General features: G+C 43.5%; 1 protein-coding gene across 2 annotated transcripts in view; it reads left to right on the top strand.

Moving 5' to 3' along the window:
* Window positions 1-18075, top strand: part of KLF7 (KLF transcription factor 7) — a 92688-nt gene that overhangs the window by 33435 nt on the left and 41178 nt on the right. For both annotated transcript variants that reach the window (XM_006273780.4, XM_019492355.2), the window contains exon 2: window positions 9966-10578. In XM_006273780.4, the coding sequence (XP_006273842.1) occupies window positions 9966-10578 (613 nt within the window). The remainder of the gene's footprint in view (window positions 1-9965; window positions 10579-18075) is intronic.

Genomic DNA, 18075 nt, shown 5'->3' with positions numbered 1-18075 from the left:
ATCCAAAACATGAGTAAAGTGCACGGAGCTGAAACAAGAAATGGGTTTGACATTTGAACAAGTGGGCAAATCTGCATTGCTAAATGAGTATCCTTAAAAGTCAATCTTTTTGGCTGTGGTCAATACAGGGAAAGTTTGACCCAAAAGGAATTTTTGTGGAGTATTTATGAACAAAGATCAGTGTCGTCAGTTGCTCATTAGAACTAAGTTATTCTGGAGAAGTCACAAACTTGTACACTATTGCCTGCCCCCAGATCTTGTTGCTATCTAAACCAGTTCAAGCTAAGCAATGTTGTGCAAGGGCATAGCCACATGTGGATGAGAGCCTACCCAGTTAACACCCTGGCCAATCCATATCTGAGCCTGGATAAATGCCAAATTTAAATGCATTAACAGGCCTTTTTGCACATGTATCCTGAAGGCATAATGCACAGGGATGATATTTAATGTGTTTAGCATTTAGATTGTTTTAAAGCATTTGCAATAAAACAGACTTTCTGGGACATCAGACTTTGGTCGTTACCAGTCATCATAGGTCAGGGCCCACCCATATGTCCATTCCAAAATATATCAGTGAAGTGGTGTGCTCCATGTAACTTATTTTAATATTACATGTAGTCCATTTTTATGCTGTCCCAAATACTAAACATTAAGGGCACTTTTACAAGTGCTCTGGAGGTGGGGGTGGGGGTGGGGTCACTGCATCTTGTATATCAGCATTCCTGACCTTCAAAATGGTGGCAGGGGCACTTGAACTAAAGGTCGTTCAATGAACTTTAGCTCAAGTGCCCCCACCACACTTTTGAAGCACCGGGATGCTGATACATGAGATGCAGGAGGCTGCTGGAGCTTGGTAATTGCCAGGCTCCAGCAGACTTGATTAATCAAGGCTGCTCCCACGTGCTGGAATTCCAGCATGTTGAAGCATTCTCTGCACTCATGTATAGGCACCCACAGTGTGCTGCAACTTTTTGTACTGGAAATTAGCTGCTGCACTGTAGAAGTTGCTGAGAGGAAAAACTGGAGATTTTTGCAGTTGGGTGTGAGGCAGGAAAAGATTTTGGAATCCGTGGGTGCTTGTGTCATGGGATTTTCAGGGGCAAGGTTTGTTTTGGTACTGATTTTTTATTCAGGAAGTAGATAACCTTCGGTAGCAGGAAGATGTACCAGCATCTTAGTTCACTTGTGGACTGTGGATTAGCTTCAAATCTCACATTCTCCACTCTAGCAACTGTCTGCCCAACTAGACCCCACCACAGTATCCATTACTGTGTTCAGGAATGAGAAGGCTATCATGCCTCTGCCAGCGTGGTCAGCAGCGAAGGAACAAATGATGATGCCATTTCATCAGCCTTTGTGTTGCAACTGAGAGGAAAGTGGGTAGCTTACATCTCTCCATACAATTGTTTCAGGCCATCTGCAGATTCAGGCTAATGTTACTTCACATGTTTAGAAGCCACCTTTCTGATCATGAGACTTTTACAATAATTTACATTATAGATGAGGTCTTTTTATGTGCATCTGGAAAATAGTGGTTGAAATGGAAGGTGGATCTTGACTTTGCCATAGCAGGAGTAGCTAAGGCTGGCTCTAGCAAACTGCCTCACAGGGAGATTCTTTAACTAGATTACACTGAGTCTGTATATCAGGGGCGGGCAATTATTTCAGGCAGAGGGCCACTTACCCAGTATTGGCAAGCTGTTGAGGGCTGCATGGGTAGCCCCACCCCTTGGCAGGTGCTCTGCCCCCTGGTTGCCATCTTGTGACTGGAAGTCCCACCTCCTAACTCCTGACCTTTTCCACCAGAAGTCCCTCCCCTTGCCCCTGGAAATACTCCTTTCAGCAAGGGGTTTTGCCATCTTGGAACCAGAAAAATACCAAATTATATTCTAAAAAGCTACAACATTCATTAGTTTGATTTAAAAAAAAAATTGTTCTGGTTTACATGTGTTTGTGTAGTGTACATAGAGGTGATTGTATATAAAAGCTTAATATTAAGTCTTACTCTTGTATAATGTGGGGTTGTATAATGTATGGGTTTGTGGGGGGCTGTGGGTGTGTGGGTATGTGGGGTGTGGGGGAGGGTATGGGCGTGTCTGTGGGGGTGGATAGATATGGGAGGTGTGGGGTGAGGGAGCATGTGGCTGTGTGTGTGGATATGTGGGGTGTGAGTGGGTTTGGGGCTTGTGGGGGATGTATGTGGGGGGAAGGTGGCTGGAGTGTGTGAGGGGGTGTGGGTGTGGGTACATGTGTATGGTGGGGTGTGCATGTGGGACTCACCCTACAAACAAACACACACACACACACACACACACACACACACACACACACACACACCACCCATCCCTACATACACACAGCCCCAGGGTACTGGTGCAGCCCTGTGCTCCCGCGATCCATCGATGCAGCTGGGAGGCACGTGGTTCTGAAGCAGTGTGGGGGAAGGAAGGCAGGGAAATGGCTGGGGGTGGGAAGGGGCTGGGCTGCTGCATCTTGCTGATGGCTCCCCCTGGGTCCTACTGCCCCTGGCTCCTTTCATCTTTGACAGGCAGCCAGGAGCAGAAAAAGATTTTCTAATTTTTTTTAGGGGCCCCACGGGCTGGATAGAATGGTCTGGCTTGCTGGATCTGGCTTGCTGGATCTGGCCCACAGGCCATATTTTGCTTGCCCCTGCTGTAGATCATGCCAGCCTGTAGAACACAGTCACCATTTTCATTCTCTCTCACAACTCAATCAAAGCACCAAGCTTCTTAATTAGGTTCTGGATAGCTTCCAAGTTTGGTGTTTGATTTCCCATTATATCTGCAGTAAAATGGCACTTAAAGTAAGTAGCACATTTCAGATGAAAACTTCCTATAGATTGCTAGAAAAATACAAAATCAAGATATAATAAAATATCAGTATCAATGAAGGAGAGAAATCAACTGAAAATGTTGATTAGGTCCTTTCCTGAGTTTCTGTCTTTAGTTCAGTTTAAGTATTTGGGTTTTGGTTAACCCACTATTGATCTTTAGGAAATAAGTACCATGATGATTCCCTAGAGAAATGGGCTACAACTTCTTTCTATAGGGGCCTGTGTAGATGGGCCAGTTTTGAAGTATTACATGGATGTGAATGTCAGGGATAACCCCACTAACTTCATTGGAGATATCTGAGATTGACAGTGTTGTCCCTGAGACTGCAGCCTGAGCCATAGGGTGAGATATGAAAGTGTACCATGTTGACCATCACCTACTCCTATTGAAGTCAGTGGTTAAACTTCCTTTATCTGCAGTGGGTAGAGGTAGGTCAGCAAGTCTTTTGAAAATAAGATCTGTTTCACTTTTGACTCCAAGAGGAAAACACTGAGGCTTCAGTCTCTTTGTATTGTACAGAGCAGAGCATGTTGATGATGTTCAATACATTATAATTACTTCCAACAGAAAGAGTGTTGGAGGGAAGAAGGCATGTGGATTACATGGCATGCTTTTCTGAACTGACGTGCGCTAAACTCTGAATCGCACTGGATCAGTGCTAGCACAGGCTCTGGTGGTAGCAACATAGTATACCAGCCATATCTTCAGTTGATATAACATAGATCAATTGAAGTAAATGAAAGTACACTGGTTTATTCCATCTGAGGCTCTGACTCTTCATATTCAACTTTAGTATGAAAGTATCTGCATTCACCCAGATGCTCAACAGTCCACATAATATTGTAGGATAGACCAGGCATGGCTGGTAAACTCAGACTGGTGGGGTGGGTGGAGCATCACACGGGAGTGGGGTGGGGTTTGCAACCAGCCAAGAGTGGGGGATTTTGCAGCCTCCCTGCTCCTGGCTGGAGTGCCTGGCCACCTGCAAACCAGCCAGTTTGAGTTCACCAGCCGCACCTGGGATAGACTGTTACATAAGAAGCCAAAAATGCTGTTAGTTACCTACCGGGGCATTGGGGTTACCTTCTGTTCAGTGTCCTGAGAACTTGATGCAATACAGATGCTTGCTGTGAAAGTGGCTCTTTTGCAATTGTATTTGGAAATGAGGAATCAATCCAGCTGAAGCCTTTTAGGAAAAGTCCACATGCAAGACTGCAAGCCCTTTGCGTGAGCATAGAGCCTAGTGCAGTCACATCCTATTATTTGTCAGCCGTGAATCATCCTTACTTTTAGCTGCTGAATCAAAAAGCAATGTACAAAGAAAATGACCTCTGTTAATCGGGGCAGGTGGGTTGAAGCATCTGGTCACTTTTGATGCCTAGCCTGAAAAAAACAGCCTGACTGCAACCAATAGCCTCATGTATGTTATCATGTACTTGACACAAGCCATTTACCTCTTCCAGTTGGAGTCTTTACTACTCTAAATTATATAAAGGCTGGACTGGAATTGTCCATAGACATCCAACAGGGTTCCTACATTACACCAACCTAAAGAATAATAAGCATATCCTTCAGTTCACATTGCTTAGGGACTGTCCTTCATTCAAGACCCAAATTCCCCCTCAGTCCATCACAAACACATTGTTACCATTTTTCATAGATTCATAGATTCATAGATGTTAGGGTCGGAAGGGACCTCAATAGATCATGGAGTCTGACCCCCTGCACAAGCAGGAAAGAGTGCTGGGTCTAGATGACCCCAGCTAGATACTCATCTAACCTCCTCTTGAAGACCCCCAGGGTAGGGGAGAGCACCACCTCCCTTGGGAGCCCGTTCCAGACCTTGGCCACTTGAAAGGTGGCCTGAATTTAGAGTAAGGGTGCTCAAACCCCAGCACTCAGGCCAGATCCAGTCCCCAAAGTGATGTCATCTGGCCTGAAGGGTCCCCAAAAGTCCGAAAATTTGGTGGTAGGGGAGTGGTGGCAGAAGTTGCTGCAATTCTGCGGCCAAATTTCCAGACTCATGGGGGCCCCTGTGGGCTGGATTACATGCTAGATTGGTACACAAAGGTGGCCTGGACCTAATCTGGGTATGCTGGGATTGGCTGGAGGCAGCATGGGCTCCAGGGAGGCAGCACCAGTCTGCGATCTGGCTGTGTCACAGTCGTACACTGGCCTCCACCCCAGCTGGCAGTAATGGATGCACTTGCTAGCATTGCATCCAGTGACCCCAGGGTTGGGAGGGGGATGGAGGAGGTTGGAGACAGATGTGTCATCCTATCCCTCAAAATGGGCAGTATAATGGAAGCCAGATGTCTACTGGTCTACGTCTCAGACAATCCCACTGTCTCTGATTGAGGGCTTGAGGCTGAGGGTTAACTTACGTGATGATGTGTTGAGAGGTGCTGAAGAAAACTGGCTCCTGTAGAAATACAAAGCAGCCCAGCAACCAGAGTCTGCTTCCTCCAGTGACTTGGGATGGAGAGAGGAAGGTCATGTAAGGTACTGAGTCCAAGCATGGGCGTGCTCATGAGGAAAGAAGCTTTGTTCCTTCATGTAAGTGCCAGCTCTTAGTCAACACAGCAGCAGGTGGGACTGGGGTTGGGGGTAAAGGAAGGCGAGCAGCGGTGTTAACCCCGTCAGGCGTTTCCCTTTTGTTTTGTGGCTTTGTCTGCAATGCTGATTAGACGAAAGGCTTTCCTGGCTCAATGTTGTTTTCCTATGGGCTCGTTGGAGGGATTGGGGGGGGAGGGGGAAGATGGTGTTCGTTATATTGTTTCTTTTGCTTTTGGTCGTTTTCTTTCCCACTGTGGGGAGATGGACTTGATCTGCTGGTTTTGGATTTCAGAGGCAGAAGGCAAGACATGACCAGCTGGTGTCTTGAACTGACACAGGTGCAAAGACTGTGGGGGGTGGGGAACCAAGAATAATTACAGGTTTCTGAAGCATCAGGACTTGCCTGAAAAGGGCTCGTTGAGAAACTGCTCTTTATGGAAAATTAATGGTGAAGCTGAAAAACTGTCAGGACTACTATTGTTGTTATGGGGGTAGTTATGCCTTAAAGGGACAGTGCCTCCCTGCTCCTTCTATGGGAAATGAGGAGACAGAACACAGACCTTCTAATGTGAGAGCAATTGAAATGTCATGTGACTGTCACTGGATTTAATGGCCGTGTGCCTCTGCCTGTCTCTTTTTGCCCTAACCTAGGATTATGCTTTCTCTCCCTCAGGAGCTTTTTATTTATTAAGCCCCAAATCTCTGTTTGTTTCCCAGAGGACAAAGGGTAACTGGACAAGAAGGCCAAAATTAAATGAGCAGGGGGAGCTGAAAAGCTTCATCCTTTTCATGATGGGGGGAGGGGAGATTTTCATAGATCGCCACCTCATTGCAGATCAAGGGGAATGTGTGCTACCTCCTATTTGCACCTTTAAATGTCTCCCCACCAACTCCATTGTGACATCTGTTGTGATGCCCCAGGAGAGATTTGTGTTTTCCTTGCTGTGTCAGGGTCCTTGCTTACCAAGAAAAGGAGCCTTTTCTTTCTTCAAGAGCATCCTGCCTTATATCACTATCTAGCATAGGTAGCCCAGGCACCATGGCTCATGTGGTACACATCCCTGGATGCTAAGTGCCATTTTTGGTACCTAAGCAGCAGTAATTCTGGTGTTGCTCATTTGCTGAGACAAGTGAGAGAGTAGGCCTGTGACTGACAGGCTTATGAAGTCATTACTGGCACCCACAACAGCAATATCCATGGGATCCGTAACTAGTTCAGGAAACAGTTGTTCATCTTACAGCTGATCAGCGCGTTCTCACTAGTGGTGGGCACTGCTGCGGCTGCTTGGTAGTTTTGTTAGCGAGGGAGAGAGAAAGTTTCTAAGCAAATGTTGAAAGAACTTGCCTCCCCCACAAAGCAAATGCACAGCATTCATTTAAAGCAGAGGGTGGGGGTTGTTTCAGGGTATAAAGCTTCTCCTACGCTCACACACACATTCCCTGCTAGGTTAGGCAGCAGTAACATGTGAAGCTGTGACAACTTGCTTGAATGTTTAATGCCGATTCCAGTTGTTTCACCAGCTTCCTCTTCTAAGCAGCAAATGGGGAATGAAATGGGCGGCTGTTCCCAGGGCTGATTTGCATTGTGCAGGAGGAAATGGGAGCTGTTCCAAAACAACTAATGAAAAAGGAAAAAAATACAAATAAGCAATTTCTCTCGACTTCCGAAACAGGACTGTCAGCTAGAGAAACATATCAGGAACTCGGACAGGGATCTCAAGTCCTTAACTTTAATTTGTACTGAATTAGTTTTCACAATATTGTTCTTGGAATTTGAAAATTACTAAGAGGGGAACAGGGGAAAAAATAACCTGATAGCTTAGTTTTGACTTTTACCAGAGACTTCATTTGAAATACTAACTGAAAAAAAAAAGGATCCTCTGCTGGCTGCAGTCGCTATTTCCTTGTAAAACAGAGCAGTTCTAGTGGTTTCTTTGTGAAATAGCAGTTCTAGTGATAATGTAAAAGAGAAAGTGCCTATCTGCCCCAAGAATACAATACTGTCTTGTTGTCTACATAGGCTAGGTACAGACATTCAAAGAGCCTGAGGCAGAATCGATCTAAGATACACGGTTTTCTGTAAACAACGTAGTTTAGATCGGTAGTGAACAGAACACACATTTTCCCTTTGGTGGAGGGGGAAAATCTTAGACTGGGATCTGCCATTTTTAAACCAGTCTGTATCAAGCGTCTATTCTGTTATGGGTATAGACTGGAATCCAATCACTTATACCAATAAAAGTGGTATAAAAATGTCTGTACCTGGCCATAGAGAGGAAAGGTAGGACTGGCAGTATAGGATGTGAGAAACTCGGTTTCAAATCCCTGTTCTGCCACAGACTTCAGTAGTGACGTCAAACAAGTCATTCATCTTGTGTCCCAGTTTTCCCTGTGATGAAGAGTAACAGTGCTTTCCTGCCTAGTGGAGCAGTTGTGAGAAAAAAGCCATTGAAGTATTCAGGTGCTAGCATAATGGAGGTCATATAAATTGATAGAAACATAATGGGGATTAGCTCTCATTTCAATATCCAGAGTACCTTCACCACTGTGTACCCTTGTGTCATATCCAGATGTGCGTGGACGTTTGTTTCCCTGGGGACAACTAGTACTGGCACACCTTGCGCTGCTGCTGGTCGTCCCTGGGGAATGCCTATACCACGTGTGCTCCCTTGCACCGTGGAGAACAACTGATTGTGCAGTATGTGGTGCCGCAGACATCTGCGTTTGTCTGGACACAGCCTTGGTGAAGATAAGGAAACCCAGGGGTTGTTGAATTGATACTCATCCTGACAGAGCAGGCTCAAGAGAGTTTTATGAATAACATTGTTTTGCTGATCCCACAATACCCCATGGTAACCAAGTTGGTATAAATGAAGTGGTCTCTGAGCCATGTTTAAAGTGCCAGGGATCAGAAGCAGCCTGGAAGGTGCAGCAGTGCTCTTACAGTACCTTCAGCGGGGCAACCAGAATCAGTCCATTTTTAAAAATCTTGGTCTTCTTGTTGGGGGGAGGCCAAGAATAAGAATGTCATCTCTAAAGTGCTTTCCAAAATCAATTACTCAGTGGTGGGTTAGGATGCAACAACTTCACCGGACTGTTGGGAAACCAAAGTAGAGAAAATATAAGTGACTTGCTCAAGACTAAGGTAATCAATGTTGGAACTAATATGGGTTTGATCTGCTGAGCTCCTAGCTTCAGGCTTGGCATGGATAGACATGTAATATATAAAATTACATACCTGAGAATGGTGTCTTTGAGGTAAACTGCTGTGCTGCTCTCAGTTGCATTTATCACTGCCTTGTCTGTGCTCTACCATGGACTCTATCTCCATGCTGTCATTCCAGAGCAGGGAGCAAATTCTAACACTTATCACTAAAAAAAAAAAAAATTAAATTAATTGCTTGCAAAATGTTTCCTTCTGTCTCTAAACATAAAATTACTCCCACAAGATTACGCAAGGCAAAGGCAATACTCAATCCTACATCAGTGATGAGCTTAAAGGAATTCTCTTAACACCTTCCAAATCTATGAATGGGAGTCATTTATACACCTGCTGATGAAACCTGTATACTCTATTCCTGATAGTATAGGTGTTTGTTTCTAGCCAGAGTGCTGGGATGTATTGGAATTTCAGGTTGAGATTTAACTGGGCATTGAAATCCCACCAGCTGCTTTGGAAATCAGACTCAGATGTGAATCTTATTATCTATTGAAGTGCTGTCTTGGGGGTAAGTTTCAGGGGTTCTTAAAAATATGTGTGTTAGAACTTTTGTCTCCCTTTAAGTCCTATTGGATTACAGTCATCTTGCTGAATCAGCCAGGCTTTTCAGATAGCAGGGTATGAAAAATGGAGTTTTGAAAAAACTCCCTCAACTATTTCTAGCTGTTTTCTGTAAATACTAATGATGTGGGTTATGGAAAATAGTTGAAGATACGCTGCCAGAAAGTGTAATTGACTTGTTGAGGATGGCTTACATCAACCTACATGTAAGTAATGTGGTTCATCCCACACTAATGCAAATGAAACCTTTATGATAGAGAGGGGATGGTAGTTTTTGTGTTGCAGAAACTTATTCCAGATCTGTGCAAATAACATGTGCATGTAGGACAAGTGTCTGGCATACAGAGTCCCATGCCCACAGTGTCATAAAAAGCTCTAAAATGATGACGTTTTCCATTCTCTTAGGCCTTTTCAGGTTCCAGTAGCAGGAACTGGTTATCTGGAAATCTCTATATTTAGCCCCAAAGAGCTTCATCAAAATTGTGCCATTTTTAAGTGTAGACTGAGCCCCTGCCAACCTGTGCTTTGGATTCAGGTGATCTTGACATTAAATTCCTTTTATTGGAAACGTTTATGCCCAGTGACTAATTGCTTTACAGGAGAAGATCCATCCATTTCAGTACCTTCTCTAGAAGTGTTTTGTGTGTACCAGGGTTATCTTTGAACTGTTGTGGACACAGAGAGATTACTGTGCTGGTTCCCCTGCCCTAGGCAGTGGTTAATTCCACAATTGGTTTCTGATGTTGGTTTCTTTCCTTCCCCACCTTCTGCAGACATGCCTCGAGTTGGAACGTTATCTTCAGACAGAGCCAAGGAAGATCTCAGAGAGCTTTGGTGAGGATTTGGACTGTTTTCTTCATGCTGCCTCCGTTCCAGACACAGAGGACAGTATCCGACGGCTGGACCCCATTCTGTTACCTGTGGAGACGAGTACACGTGACAAAAGCACCAACATGGACATTATTCTTTCACGGGACAAACTGCTGTCTGAGACGTGCCTCAGCCTGCAGCCCACCAGCTCTTCCATAGAGGGCTACACCGCCGTCAACCAGGCCCAACTCAACGCAGTGACCTCATTAACACCCCCTTCCTCTCCTGAGCTCAGCCGCCATTTGGTAAAAACCTCACAAACGCTCTCAGCAGTGGATGGCACAGTAACATTAAAACTGGTGGCAAAGAAGGCTTCGCTGAGTTCAGTGAAGGTGGGAGTGGCAACAGCAACAGCAGGCACAGTAAAGAGTGGGCAGAGCGACAGTGAACAAGGAGGGGCAGGGGGTGAGGCATCCCCAGAAAATAAGAAGAGGGTTCATCGCTGTCAGTTTAATGGGTGCCGGAAGGTTTATACAAAGAGCTCCCATTTAAAGGCTCACCAGAGGACTCACACAGGTACTTGTGTAGGGTGATTCTCTCTTCTTGTACCCCTACTGCCTAGCTATAACCATATCATTTATTTTTTATTTAAAAGCTTCCACTTCTCAGAGTTGATGCTACTAGCTATGAAACAATGGTGTAAGTGATGGAAAAAAGTGGGTCAGTTTCTGTGCCCTTGTTTCAAGGGAAGGGGGAATTAACTATTTACAATCAACCTGTTGTTTCATGCGCTATCAAGATCTTTTGGTTCACAATCTGTTTGGGCTACCTTAGGGACTTGGATACCCAATTCCTATTAAAAGTATCACCATTAAAATACAGCATTTGGCTTCACGATTCCTAAAGGGAGCTTTGAAAATTTTTAATTTTAGTCGAGTCTTAATTGCTTGAAACTGAAACTACTGTCAGTAAATTGTGTGTTCTTGTTTGAAGAAAAAAGATTTATTCCAAGTCTGATCTATGTGGTTTGGGAGTAGTGAGTGTGTGTGTGTGTGAATATATATGTGTATGTGTATGCACCACGCATATCCTCAGCCTGATGAAGGGTGTTTGTGTCCAAAAGCTTGCTAAGAAGAATTTTTCCAACTATTTGAATTGATCTAATAAAAGATATTGGATTTGTCCAAAGAACCTTGTCTGTATATATATATTTATGCACACATGCAGAGTATAATGGCATGTATGTGCATGTATATGTATACATATGTGCTCTTAAATTCTAGTTACTTTGGGCCATGCTGGTGACAAAGAACAGCCAGCGCATAGTAGTGGATCACTATCAGCTCTGAAAGAGAGAGAGAGAGAGTGTGTGTGTGTGTGTGTGTGTGTGTGTGTGTGTGTGTGTGTGTGTGTAAAGGAAGATTAGCATATGTGCAGAGAAAGTAATTTACATTGGTTAACATTAACGCTGTTGTATGCGATTTTTGTTCCATCAGTTGTTTGCAGCATACAAATTGGCTTGGATTTGGTTATTCAGAATCCCCAACCCCCGGTCATTTGTTTAGAGTCCCCAATAGTTTTTTGGTTGGAACAGTCATCTCCAATAATAACTGTGCAGTTGACTAGTGTCACTGCTTTCTCTAAGCTTCACATGTGATGAAGAGATGATAAATTCCCATTAGCACAGTCTTATCATGTGATTATTCTTGTTTCCAAAGGGATGGTTGTAATCAGTTTCCTCAATTTTACTGTGAAATGTGTGGTCTCTTACAATAACTGCACATTACATTCATGATCTTATCACACAAGCAGATTCCTGGAAGCAATGGTGATCTTGCAGAGTAGAAAATAATGTATTGAAGCAGGGCAGTAAATCAAACAAATTTGTATGTGATTAAGAGAGCAAAACCCATCATGCTTCAGACAGCATTATAAAAGTTACCATGCATAAAGGCATTACTTTTGATCTTTCAATACAGGCATTTTACTAATGGCAGCCATCCTGCCAACAGTGACATCACCTCTGACCCCACAATCTGGCAGTTGATAAGGGAGTACCCCATTAATTTTTAAGTCTGTGTGCATTTGATTAGGAAGAGAATTGTTTGACTCCCTCTGACATTTATTCTCCATTTTGAAGATGTCTTTCAGGAAGACAGCTGCCACAATTGCTGGCAGACTATATGTTTCAGTAATAGCCTTTAAACTGGATGTAGACCCCAAACCAGTATATCTGATGTTGAACATGAGTGTTTCAGATTCAAAACCCTCCTTACTCCAGGTCTGAACCTACTTCAGAATCTGACCGAAAAACAGAAATGACATATCTTATGAATCCATTTCAGACGTGACAGAAGTTGGCAGAGAATGTGGAATGTTTCCCAAGAATGGTTGACCTAATAGAATTCTTGTCGTTCAAGGGCAGAGAGGGTTGCAAAAGCTGATGCTCTTGCAAAATATTCACCATTTGGCACAGAAATCTTGCAAAAACATCCCACTATGCTTTGATGGTTTTGAACTCCGGAGTCTGGAGTGCCTTGGTGCTTCTGCCATGCTCTGTGCCCAGCTCGTTGCCCAACTCCTCTCTGGGAAGCCACAGCCAAGCTCCGTTCTGGGCGGGTGCACGGCATTGATAAGTTTGTGCGCGGCATGGTTTTAAAGCGTGCATGGCCATGCACGTGTGCAGCTTGGAGGGAACCTTGCTCCAGACCCCCTCCAGTGCCTAGCTCAGACTCACACCTGAACTCTCAACCTTTTGTCTAGAATCTTCTTACCTTCATTGCCTGGGCTTATCTTTGTTTCAAATATGTTTCACACTTTATATACAGTGAGAAGTATTTTTGATTGATCTGGAGAGCTTTATTCTGAGACCTTTCTTGAAACTGAATAGCAAATAGTTCAGTTTGTCCACTCATGGACTAAGATAGGGGTAGGCAACCTGTGGCACAGGTCCACAACTGTCAAGGGCAGCTTCTGTGTATGTGACACATGGCAAACTGGGAAGGGGAGAGGCAGCATAGTGGCAGATATTGCAGGGAGCATAACGCAGAGCAGATAAGGCAGGGAGCACAGGACAGGGAGCAGAAAGCAGAGCAACACATCAGGCAGGGGAAGGGAATTAGAGTGGGGCATGGGGAGAGTTTACAGCTAATTTGTGGCACACCTGCCAAAAAGGTTGGCCCTCACTGCACTAAGGCACTAAACATTGTGAGTGAAGATATACAAAGAAGGCTAGAATGATTATTTCTTGGCAGTTGGAAAGTGTCCTTCACAGAGAGAAAACAGAGGATAAAGGCTGTGCAGAAAGCATAAAGATTACCCAGCAGTGGAACACTTTCCACTCCGGTCTTGTCTCTGCTAGCAGTACGTCCATATTGGGGGATCCAGCTATGCAGTGGCTTGTCCCTGAAAATAGTTTGCCAGCACAGTTCCATTTTGCAGTGTTGATAGGACCAAGCTTCATTTTAAGAACTGTGCCAGAGCCTTGGGCCTGTTTTGAATCAGACGTGTGTTGTAACAGATTCTCCTTACATGGTTGCAAGCAGAGTTGAGTCAGGAGCTTAAGTGTGATCACTCTGAACAACAAAGCTAGCTGTTCTAATGTAAAGAAAGAGTCAAGCTGCTTCCAAAAGAGAGACCAGTTGTATAATAGTACAACTTTGGCAGTTCTGGGGTCTATTGTACATGGCATGAGCCACCTCCTTCCCCTCCTTCTCCCTGAAGATTATAGACTAGACATCTTGCTTGGTTCTTTGTTTTTCATGCAGCCTGGTTGGAACTGTCATTAGTATAATGTGTTGTTGGTTGTGAATGCATCTGACAGTGCCAATGGCCAATAGCCACTTGGCTTAGTCGGTCCGTGAACTGGAGGGTCTGAAATGATTGTGAGATATTTTCCTTTGGCTGGTAGCTTGCAAGTGTGTAATTCAAGAGCAGTTTGCCAGTGAGCGCTCTGTGTAAAAGGGCAAGATTGCATTTATGGACAAAGAGCTCTCAGTCTGGGGTTCAGACGGAGTGAGACAGCCGCAGGAGGATCACACATCTTGTGTTCAAAGACTGCCAAATCAAATGGATTCACTCTTTTCTGTGAAATTCAGGCACCGTTTTTTTCAGGGGGAGGGTGTACATTCTTTATGTTCATATGTAACAGTGACCAGAAATTGGCTCGCTGGCTTTACCATGGGATAAACTGAGACTATTGTCTCCAAACTGAGTTGGAGACAATAATAAATGATAGTAGCCCACTAGATTTGAGCTGGTCTTCTGTAGCTCCTTACATTAATAGGATATCCAGAGGCTCCAGAACAGGGTCAGAACTGCAGTGTGCCAGGAGCTATACAAACTGTCCTTATTGTTCTGATGCATTATATGGAGACAATCAGGAAAGCACTACATGCCACACATAATGCACAGTTAATGCAACATGCTGGTTATGAGATGATCTTCTGGGTGACATTTGGAAAGGGAAAAACAATTATCTGCAAGGGAGAGAATTTAATCTGGAGGTGAAAGGAAAAAATGGCTAAATGGAAGGAAATGAGAAATATTTAACTGAAGCCAAAGTAAAATTGGGAAATTTAAAATGGAGTTTGTGTAAATGAGCTAAGAATAAAGACATGACTGAATTTCATTCTAACTGAAATGGGGAAGTAAAGAAGTAGGTAGAGAGAAGTGTGTGAAAGGGATCTGTGAATGGCAGGAAAAGGTTGAGTGTTTGGGAGACTTGCAGCTCATCTGGGAATGAGGTAAAGAATTCAGACGGAATAGACAGAGTCATGATGGCTCGAGATGCAGCCTTAACACATACACTCACACTTAATCACACAGCAAAGGTGGGTGCAAACAGTGACAATTTGTCTTTCTGAGAGATGGAAATTTTTGTCCAGACTTAACAAATGCCTGGAGAGGAATTACGAATGAAGCAGACAACAGAGGGGGAAGTAATTGAAATGGGGGGAAAAAAAGGTAGTCATCAGCCACCTCCTAATTTAGAAGGCAGGAGACTGCTGGTAAGTGCCCATGTACAAGCATATCTAAAAATGATCTGACACATGACCTAAGAAAGGGTTAGTCACCAAGATTCACTTTGTCCATAAGATCAAAGGCCAGTGGAACAGATTTATATAGTCTGATGAAGCTTGTCACATTGAGTTTCCTCATATTAATGTGGGGGGAAACATATGGCAGGCTAGATGCTTTCTGGCCAGAAACAAAGGACTGCCTCTGTGGTGTGTTTTGTGATGATCTGGAGACCTTGGGATTTCTTTTTGTAAATTAGGGTCTGATCAGAGCTAGTTACTGATGCAGATTCACAAAGTATTTAGGTACCTCATTTCCCTAGCTATCTTTGTGAATTTGGTCCTTTGTGCTTTCATTTTTGCAAATACCTTATGGACTTCAGGTTGTTGCCCACATGCATATATTGTACATTGCAGGATGTAGTCTCCTTGGTTCAAAGTATCAGTAAGAATAACAAAACCAAACAGTCCATAATAAAAGCAATCACAGTTATACAAAAAAAAAAAGATCTACTGGATCACTAGAGGCAGCATTAAATAATAGGAAGGGAGAGTGGTTCTGAAATGGAGGAAGACATTTGTTAAGAGTTAGAGCTGGAAGAGGGAGAGCATTGTATTTAGAAATGGCAAGAGAAGTGAAGGTGAAATCAAGGTGAAAATGCTGGGAGATTAAAACGAAGGAATAGGAAGTAGGGGAATAATAGAGGGAATAAGGCAGTTTGGCCTAATTATGGTGTTAGTCTGTGATGTTATTTTTCTATATTATATTCAGGGGATAGTGCAAATGAATAGGTGACCAACTTAGTGAATCAGATTCACAGCTTCATGAGATGGTTAGAAGATAATTTGCAGGGTTTAGCAACATGAGAAGTAGGAAAGGAGTGTAAGAGCTGTTCGTCACATATATTTGCAAGGTTCCTGCTGATGACAACTGAAATAGCAGAAGTGGTTTTTTTCTATAGAAGCAGAGTAATGGAATTGAAGAAGAGTAGAGCAGGAGGAGATTATTTTGTTTTTGGCTACGTTTATTTCCATATAGATGTCTATTCTGTTGCATTGATAAACTTGAAGGGATTTGTTATAATTTGATTAGAAATGAATGAGAAGTAATATAAACCAAACTGGCCAACCTGCAGCATGTGTACCACAAGTGACATGGGCAGCCACTGTGTTTGGGACATGAGCTCTGGGTGCCAAGTTAAAGGAGGTGCTGGTGATGGGAATCAGGGAGAGCAAGGGGATCAGAGCAGCACTTGGGAAGGGGACAAGGATCAGAGCAGCATTTGAGGTGGTGAAGGTGATTGGAGTGGCAGTCGGGAAGGGGATGGGAGTTGGGAGGTCTGTGCTGGCTTGAGGATTGGCCTTGCAGGAGCCACAAAAGTAGGTGCCGCTGAATTCAGTGTTGCTATGTCCCAATTGCAACAGGATTCAGCAGCACTGAGTGAAAGTGATGGTTTATTACTGGAGTGGTACTGTGTCATCCTTTGGACTTAACTTGTGGCATTCTTGCCATAAAGGATGGCCACCATAGACAGAGTTTGGCTATGAGCTCTTTAAAACTTGCTCTTTCTGAGGCTGTTTAAGAAAGTTGGCTAGTTTTGGAAAAAAAAACCTTGTCATTTCACTTTAGAGAACATACCTCCTTATTCCAGTGAGAGTTTTATGTATGGGAAGAGGCCCTTCAAAGGTCCTTGTTCCTTGGAGAGCATATACACTGGATCACTTTCCTATCAAAACCTTGAATGTTAAGCATTGTGTTTTTGCTCAGTCATTGCTGGCTTCACCAGATCAAAAGAAGAATGAAGAGGAAGTTAATTTTCATAGTATTATTTTTAAAAAGTAAATAGACATTTTTTTCTACTCCTTTTTGTGAGTGAATATATTCCTTGTGAGTCTCACTGAGTTGAACACCCTGAAAGTGATGTTCTTTATCTCCCAAGGAGCTGGAGTGCTGGTGACAATACTACAAATTCCTTGTGTACCATGACACTGCCTCAATAAAGACATATAGAAACCACCTCTAGTGTCACTGGAAGACTATCTCCATGTACCATTCAGACATTGGTGCTCCCTCAAACGGCAGGCAAAGCTGCCAATTATGTGGATAACTGTTCACAAGTGACTAGGTTAAGACTTTAATGACAAAACATTCAACTCCTTTCACTTAAATTTCTATTTGACTACCAACTGGTGGTCAGTTTTGAGTTGAGTTAGAAATGGAGGCTCATGAGTGAAAGAACACTCTCCTCATTCTCATTCTCCTAAGTCATTGAATGTCCTGAATCATTTAAGTCTGACATATACAACATGATGGGACCACATCCAACATCTTTTTGGCAGAGGGCTGCCCTTGCAGTGGAACATAAGGGGCTTTCTTCACAAAAGAAAGAAGAAGATGTCTACGGTGCTGAGATCTAGATTAGAAAGAAAACCCCCTTGCCCATCACCATGCGTTCAGGGCACTGTGCTGAAGGAGATACTGATTTATAAGAAATGTAAAGTGGTGCCTTCCATGGTGACAAGTTCCCACAATACTTTTAGAAAAGTAGAGATTTTAAGCCTGGGTTTCCTGCCATGTTCTAGTTCAGGCAATTGGTTTTGACTTGCCTAAATTTTCCTTGCAGTTTCAGTTCACTTCCTGTCCTATAGTGGTACTTTGCCTTGTTGAAAATCTGCTGTGTTTCAGCTTCAGTGTAGCTGCACTTCAGTTTTGGTGAAGCGAGCCATTGTGTCCACATGCATATTTTACAGAGGGGATGTGAAGCTCAACATGTGAAAAGTGCTTTGAGATTATTAAATAGATGAATGAGCACTTTGGAAGTAAAAATGAGTTTTATAACTTTAAGGTCTTCAGAGATTATTCCAAATAGTAGCCAGGGGAGAGACCCTAGTGTGTAAATGGGAAATGAGGACTGTTTGGAAAGAACAACCTTTAGGTCAGTCTGACATCTGCTGTTGTCTGTGTGGGAAAATATTCCTCACCCAAGCTGTACTCTATAGCTGCATGAGAATGTGGAGAAGAAATTATTGGCTGTCATCATCAGTAATGGTAGAC

This window comes from Alligator mississippiensis, chromosome 4, assembly GCF_030867095.1.
Source record: "Alligator mississippiensis isolate rAllMis1 chromosome 4, rAllMis1, whole genome shotgun sequence".
NCBI lineage: Eukaryota > Metazoa > Chordata > Crocodylia > Alligatoridae > Alligator > Alligator mississippiensis.
This window is presented reverse-complemented; position numbering and strand designations above follow the sequence as displayed.